The 8459-nt window shown below is 35.3% G+C and overlaps 1 protein-coding gene across 2 annotated transcripts in view; it reads left to right on the forward strand.

Annotated features, from left to right (window-relative positions):
* LOC113072934 (rapamycin-insensitive companion of mTOR-like) overlaps positions 1-7933 on the forward strand; it is a 29366-nt gene extending 21433 nt beyond the window's left edge. Inside the window, exons 32-38 of one of the 2 annotated variants that reach the window (XM_026245812.1) lie at positions 1338-1545; positions 1681-1765; positions 2291-2497; positions 2578-2733; positions 4079-4202; positions 4285-4423; positions 5312-7933. In XM_026245812.1, the coding sequence (XP_026101597.1) occupies positions 1338-1545; positions 1681-1765; positions 2291-2497; positions 2578-2733; positions 4079-4202; positions 4285-4423; positions 5312-5383 (991 nt within the window). In that variant the 3' untranslated portion in view covers positions 5384-7933. The remainder of the gene's footprint in view (positions 1-1337; positions 1546-1680; positions 1766-2290; positions 2498-2577; positions 2734-4078; positions 4203-4284; positions 4424-5311) is intronic. The other variant, XM_026245815.1, reaches the window with a different exon arrangement.
* The last annotated feature ends 526 nt before the right edge of the window (positions 7934-8459 follow it).

Here is an 8459-nt window from a genome sequence, read left to right on the forward strand (position 1 = left end):
ATTCCTGCATCAGTGCTGTTCAGTGCATTGAATGGTGATGGGTTGCTAGGCCTGTCGCAATAATCAATATATCAACTTGTTGTGCAATATGTCTACATGACCTCTGTTATTTTTTGTGACGCAATATATCGTCTATTATATTTACATAAAGATGTATGCTACCATGTTTTGTACATTCCACTCGCGCCTTTCTTTTGCAGCTTCTCGTACACAACGGGGTGTAATCGTGAGGAGCTTGTTCAAACTTAAAACATGCTTCTACAAAAAGTGTCATCTGCAGATTTGGTCTTTAGACATCAGTGCCTTTGTGCACACAGACATCTGACCGCGGAGTAGTGACTGTGTTTCCCAACATTAGTGTGCACTCTATTTACAGAGAAAAGAAGCTCGGGGAAAATTCTCTAGATGGAAAAATCTCCATACAAGTCCGCTGTGCATTTTTCTTTTCTTTTTTTTACTCGTTATGTTTATTTACTGTTTATTAAGGTTTTTAAGGTATCTTAATATTTGGATACTTAATTTCCACGATCTAAATATTCTCAAAAATTAAAAGTTTGTTGTCCTTTGGAAATGTGTAGGCGTTCTTGCATTTTATGCTGTTGCATTATGATTTAATATTCAGTATATAATACAATGAAGGCAATATCTGTTAATATTTTATTTGTAAAAAATTTTAACAGTTACAGTCAGTTTTGGTTGAAATAATTATACTTTTTTAGCAAGAATCATGCAGCCCTACTGTAGAGAACAAGACATCATGTCTGGTGTGACTACAGTTCCACTGTTATTTTCCTCCAAATACTTTCACCATCTTTCACCCATTCATAATTTTTTATGATGGGTGAGGTACTAGATACCAATGCACCTCAAAGACTCGATCAGATGCTTGTGGAAACAGTCCTTTAGGAAAAACGCAAACCTTGTTGATGTAGTGCTGGACTCAAACAACTAAAACAGCTTAGTAGGGTCTATAGCTGCACCCTAATTCACACGTTTTTTGAGAGTCCAGTTGGGACAGTGTCTAGTTCTTCTTATTAAATATATCATATTCATGACTTGATAAAATCCAACAGCTTATTTGGAAAACAGTTTATCATCCTAGCTTACTATCTTCTTCATACTATAAATTTGTAAGCACTACTATATTAGATACTAGGCCTGTTTAGTTTGCATTGGGACACAGCCTTTGTGTTCACTCAGAATTACAGCTGGGAGCTTCGTGGCAGGATTCGAATGAATTTCTGCATAAAGGTGGCTGTCCAGGACACGAGTGTTGATTAGTAGCAGTTTGTTGACCATACTAATATAAGTGAATGTTTAGGATTAATGTTTAGCAGTGCGTGTGCTTGTGTCTGCTCTCCTCTCAGGTTTTTGAAAGCTCTGAGTTTTGCGTCTCTGGATAAAGAGGACTTGCTGAGTCCGATCAGTCACTCGACCCTGCAGCGCTCCTCTTCCCTGCGCTCCATGGTCTCTAGCGCCACCTTCTTCTGCAGTGAGGACTACATCGGCCTGGCTCTGCCCCTGGACATCAACCACATGTTTCAGGTACAGTCTGTTCTGTTCTTGGCTCAAGTTTTTATAGAAAACTACTTATTTATTTATTTTTTAGGTAGGGTAAATTACTGTGTTTTAATTGAGTATATATTTTTGTTTACATATAATATTTTACTTTATTTTTAGATTAAAGAAACATCATATTTCCAGAAGATAACAAGCCCCCCTGCTGGAGAAAAATCATCCAAATTTATTTTTGGGGAATCTGATGGTATGACTGCTTGTTGCATCACCCTTATTATTATTATCAGTAGTAGTAGTAATAGTAATTTTAATAATTAAATAGAAATCCAGTACCATTCTAAAGTTTAGGGTTGGTAAGATTTGTTGTTTTTGAAGAATCTGATTTCAAATACAGTATTATCAGTCATGTTATGAAATATTATTACAATTTTAAGGAACTGTGTAATGTATTTTACAAATGTAATTCATTCCTGTGATGCACAGCTGTATTTTCAGCATCATTCCTCCAGTCTTCAGTGTCACATGATCCTTCAGAAATCATTCTGATTTGCTGATTTGCTGCTTAAGAAATGTATATTATTATTATTATCAATGTTTAATATCTTTGTGGAAATGGTCATGTGTTTTTCCAGGATTCTTTATTGAATACAGAGTTCAAAAGAATCTTTTGTGACATTATATTTGTGACACATTTCTTTCACCAAAATCCTGCTGACCTCAAAATGGCAGTGTATATAATTCTAATTGAAAAAGTCTCTTGTGTGTTCCTCAGAGGCGTGTCGTGGTCCTGCTCTAAAGCCGCAGATGAGTATAACGGAGCTGTTGAACAGCATCCGCTCAGATCAGCATCCGCTGCTGGGAGCCGATGAGAGTGCAGGTCTACAGGAGCACACCGAGCACAACTGCCTCTACTGCAGCGCTCTCACCGTCCTCGGCTCACACACACACAGCCACCTGAACAACACACACACTCGCACAGGTGAGCAAGGCTCTAGGTTCAACCCCCAGACTTAAGAAAAGATGAGTCGTTTAATCTGTTGTTGTCATGCTCTTCGGCAGATCTGTCTGATGGTTTCTCTCAGTGGCACGGCCAGCCTACCCACAATCACCTGGAGGTGGTCACACAGTCCAAGTTCTCAGGGATCTCGGGCTGCAGCGACGCGGCCGTCAGTCAGGGTTCGGCCAGCAGCACTCCCAGCACAGAGCTCATACTGGGTGAGGATGACACCCACTTCAATCAATGCACAGCACTGCTGCAGATTTCACAACTTCTCACAACCCATTCGTTGACTGGTGCATTGGAAATCCATGGACGTTTTATGGAGAATGAACATGTTTTTTAGATTCATTTTTAAATGAAAAAAAAAAAAAATCCTATCCTAACATGTGTAATAAAAAAAATCTATAAATAAATGAATAAAAATAAATAATTTATAATACAAATAAACAAAAGAACATTAGTTAAACTACAGTTATCAGAATAGTATATTTTATTATTTTTTAAATATATAAAAAAAAAAATGTTTTTTTAGCGTCACATTAAATACAAGGTATATTCTGACATGTTTCTCTTCTAGATAAATAAGAAATTTTCCTTATTTTTTTTTTTCATTTTTTTTTTAAATTTTGTTGTACTCTCCACAGGAACAGCATAAGATGGAACAGTTAGAACTTTTCAAGCCCAGCATATGGAACAATTTAATTCAAATAATAGTAACAGTAATGTAAGTGGTATTAGTGATGATAAGAAACATACAAAAATGATAACAATAAAATAATAATAATATCAGAACAGTATCTCATACTGTTTTTTGTTTTACTAAATTTAAAAACTAAGAAATCTTTATAAGCATCAATAAACTAAATAAATAAGAATGTTTTTCTTTTCATTTTTTTTTTTTTTTTTTTTTTTTTTTTACATTGTTATACTAGTCTCTGGGGTATATTTGAAGCAATAGCAAAAAAAAAACATGTACTGTATGGGTCAAAATGATCGAATTTTCTTTTATGCCAAAAATCATTAGGATATTAAGTAAAGATCATGTTCCATGAAGATATTTAGTAAATTTCCTACTGTAAATGTATCAAAACTTAATTTTTGATTAGTAATATGCATTGCTAAGAATTCATTTGAACAACTTTAAAGGTGATTTTCTCAGTATTTAGATTTTCTGCACCCTCAGAATCCAGATATTGTCAGATCCTTAACAAACCATACATCAACTTTCAGAGGATGTATAAATCTCAATTTCGAAAAAATTGACACTTAACAAATACTTGTAACAAATTGTATAAAAGGGGTGTTTATCCACTTTTTAGTAGATATTCGTTTAGCATGTGTTAAACAAAAATGAATGGTGAAAAATATCCCGGATATGGACTCTTAAGTTGTTCATTTCTAGGAAACCAAAAGCCCCTGCAAGTCAAGTAGAAGCTAAAGTCAGCTACAGCGTGCAGGGCTTAACAATAAAATGTAAATCTAAACCGTTTGATTGAGTATAAAATCAGAGGTCAATGGACAGTCAAAAGATGAAAATCAATGAAGATTGTGTTTGTGAAGGTGGAAAGGCGATATCTGAGGACGGCCCGGCCTGCAGAGTTCTGTTGAGGAAAGAGGTTCTGCGACTCGTCATCAACCTCAGCTCCTCAGTCGGCACCAAAGGACACGAAACCGGACTACTGACGTAAGAACAAGCGAGAAATATTGTGTGAGTGTGTGTTCAGTGTTTGCTTTACGCCCGTGTGACGCGCTGCTGCCCTCTGCAGGATAAAGGAGAAGTTTGCGTTCACTTTTGACGACATCTGCCTGTACTCTGAGGTCTCCTTCCTGCTGGCCAGCTGCAGGTTTCGTCTGGCCTCGCGCCGCTTCATCCAAGAGCTCTTCCAGGATGTGCAGTTCATTCCAGTACGGCGTCTCTCATGAATGCCTTTATAACAAAGCTCCACCAAAATACTTCCTCTAGCAACTGAACCAAAGGACTCCGAGTTAATATTGCTCAGAGAAGGTCATAGTTTGTGACTTTTACATCTGTTTACAGACTCTCAGCCATACTAGGGAGATACAGAATTAAAAACTCAGTTTGACAACATTTTATGGAGTAAAATAAATGATAATAATTAATAAAATAAAAGTAAGTGGTAATAAATATAAGAATATTACTTAGTCATCTGAACAATATTTGGTATTGTTTTTGTTTTATAAAGCAAAAAGATATTAGTGTCAAATTAAAATTAAATAAGTTTTTACATTTTTTTTTTTTATATTTAAATATTTTTTTATTATACTATAAAATTTGAACACTACAAAATACAGAACAACTACAACTTTCCCATGAAATTTTTGCATTAAAAACAAGGATGCATTAATTTGGTCAAAAGTGACATTTTAAAGACCGATTTCAGTTTCAAGTAAATTTTGAACTTTTGTTTATTAAAGAATCATGAAAAAAAAATGCATCACTGTTTCCACAAAAATATTAACATGGATAATAAAAATAAATCTTGAGCAGCAAATCAGCATATTAGAACGATTTCTGAAAGATCATGTGACTCTTCATCATGTGAAAATTCAGCTTTGAAATCACAGCAATAAGTTATTTTCAAATAGAAAACAATTCTTTGTATTTGTAAAAATATTCAATAATATTACTATTTTTTTCTGTATTTTTGATCAAATAAATGTAGCCCTAGTGAGCTTTGGTAGCCTAAATGTAAATATTTTTCAGTGAATTTTGAGTCAGATAAACCCGTATCGGTCTCCCACACAAGAGTTTGACTGTGTTTCTGTCTCCAGCTGTATGATGAAGCTGAAGCGGTGCTGAATAAACCATCGCAGCCTGTTCCTGCGGAGACTGAGGAGCCTTGATTCCTCCGTCAGCTTCCTGAACACCTCGCCACCATTCTCCATCATCTCAGCTCCCGTACGGCAAAGACAGACACACATGGAGGACGAGGAAGGAGGCGCTTCCAGGAACAAGCCTTCAGACTTCAGACAGTGTTTCTGAAGAGGAGCAGTTTACCAAATAACGTCTTCAGACTGTGATACAGGTGAACCAGAGCGCTTCACATGGTCCTAACATACGGAGCGATGCCTTCGCAAAGAACCATTTGACTGAAAAAGCTGTTTACACTTTAAGAGCGCCAGATGCACTGGTGTTTCTACATATCCACCAAATCCCAATATTTCAAAATATCACACAAACACTACAAAGAGTTCAGCGCAAATGATTTAAGGACTAAAGAATTTAGGACTTCCAGAACTGAAAGAACGGGCGACACGTTGATTACATTTTTTACTATTTATTAGTTTCTTTTCTTTTGTACGTGTGTGTTTGGATTTTTTTATGACCTCCAGACAATCAGAAAAAAACCTAGTTTGTGATATCTGTACACATTTTTGGAAAATCTGACATCCGCATAGCGTCTAATAAATACTCTCGCAGGAAATTCTCCTCTGAAAGACACAGACGAAGCACATGTGAGCACTGATACACACACACACACACACACACACACTCGCTGGTTTCATGTTTGCACCAATTCCAGGGTGGATCTCATGAAAGTGGCCCAGGTTGTATTTCACCTCATTTATCATTACTGTAAAGCTGAATTCTGGGAGAAATGTTCTAGTTTATGATAAAAATTGAGTCTCAATGCAAAATATCTTCATGGAAAAACAGCGAACAGTGGTTATTCGATTTCTGCAGGAAACGTTTACAGACTCATTCTCCATATCCTACTAGACTCGTCTGATGCTCCCCATACACTGATCTGATGCTGACCGGTTAGTTTGGACTCAGACCTTTAGGAAATTAAACCAGAAGAGAAGCTTAATCATACATGGGTATCGTTTTATTGACATATGATTCATAAAAAGCATCATCAAGCACCTTTGAAGGAATAGGAGTTCAATACAAGTCATAGTACAATACATTGGTATGATGTTGATTACAACAGAAAATCGTTTTGAGCATGCATTTAAAAATTAAGCCCATTTTAGGACCAATAATGTATTTATGTGACAATTAAGCACATTTCTATTAAATAATCAGATTGCAATGTGAAAATTGCTAAGTATTTATACACATCATGGTAGTATTTGGTGTACTGAAAAAATTACTTGCTTTAAATTACGTATGAAAATCACTTGAGAATAATAATGGGATTTGACCATTTTAGGGAGCAGAATTTGCTTCATTGTAATGACAGTAAAGTTACACTGAAAATTATAATAGAACTAAATACAGGCAGAATTTTCTTTTATATAAAATATACACTTTTTGTTTTTATACATACACTTTAGTTTTTTTATTCTGAAATGTTTGTCAATTTAAGCACCTTTTCCTTCCAAATTCTTATAATTATAATGTGAAAAAGAAGTAATTTGTAATATATTTATACACATCATTGTAGTATTTGTAGAACTACATTGATGCTGATGAAATTGTCAAAAATTGTAAAGCAATAATGAGAATCAAATTAGTATAAGGGGAATTAAAATGGAAATTTGGGAGCAAATTTGCTTTATTTTCATATTGTCAAAAAAAAAAAAAACTAAAATAGGTGTAATTTCCTTTTTTTTAAACAATATACTTATTTCTCTCTTTTTTTCTGATTACCGTTATTGCATTTTCATGACAATAATAGTCCTGAAAACTGCCTTAATTTTGTTTCTGGCAAATATATACGTCTATTTGTTTGCTATTGGAGCTGATGGTCTGGTCAGAATGATTTTCTCTTGTAATCGACAGTATTCACCCTTGATAGTGAAACTCGTTCTGAACCTGGAATATTTCTTTAAGATGCCTAAGCACTGGTTTAGAAAGTGCTCAAGTATTGTCTTAGACGTGTTTGTCTAGATATTGCCATCTTTCCAAATGCATTTGTTCTCTTAAACGCACACCAAACCTGCCCTGAACCCTCTGTCATGTTAAAGCCCCGGCACAGAGGTCTTCAGTTCTTCTACCGATCGTAGTAGTCTCTTTTAATGTTCTCCACGTGTTCCTGATGTTCACACAAAGCACTGATCGAATCCATCTTCCCTGTTCTTCAGATTGCATGCTGAATTGACACAAACCACGTTGCTTATTTATTAACTGCTAGACCTTTTGTTCATATGTGTCTCAGAGCTGCTGCTACTGCCTTCCACTGACCGCGATCTGATTGGCCGATCGGCCTGGGCTGTGGATCTGTACCATAGTGGCATGAGACAGAAAAGAGATGTCGAAAATATATATATTTATATTTTTCCTAAAAGATGATATTGCAAGAGATGGTGTTATTTAAGGGACTTTTTTTTTGTGTTTCTGCTTGAGTTGTGGTTTCTCTTGTAAAGTGTGTACAGTGTGTTTTTGGGCACTTTCAGCAAAATCTTACAGTCTTCTCAAAGGGATAAATAATTAAAGAGGAAAACTCATGAGTGCATCTGTGTCATGTATGTGCAGGCATTAGTAGCCACTTTATGTAGAAACATTTATTTCAAATGTAAAAAGGCAATATTTTTAATGCAATGTATAGTCAAATGCACTTTGTGGTGAAGTAGTGACATTTACTTCAAGAGTTCAGTTTGATAACGAACCTTAAACAGCGTTATTATATGCATTAAACAGCATTTATTAATCTTGGTAATGTTACGCTACACTAGCATTCAAAGGTTTGTGGTCAGTAAGAAAGACATAAATGCTTTTATTTGATAAGGATGTATTACATTGATTAAAAGTGTCAGTGAAGATATTTATGATGTAATTTCAGAAAAAAATGCTGTTCTTTTAAGCTTCCTCGTTTCCACGTAAATATGAAGCAACATTCTTCAGTGTTGATGAGAAATCTTTCTGATTTCTGAAAGATCATGTGACACTGAAGACTGGAGTAATGATGCTGATGCATCACAGGAATAAATTACAGTTTCAAATATACTATATTTTTGTTAACATAAATGCAGC

This window comes from Carassius auratus, chromosome 5, assembly GCF_003368295.1.
Source record: "Carassius auratus strain Wakin chromosome 5, ASM336829v1, whole genome shotgun sequence".
NCBI classification, from domain to species: domain Eukaryota; kingdom Metazoa; phylum Chordata; class Actinopteri; order Cypriniformes; family Cyprinidae; genus Carassius; species Carassius auratus.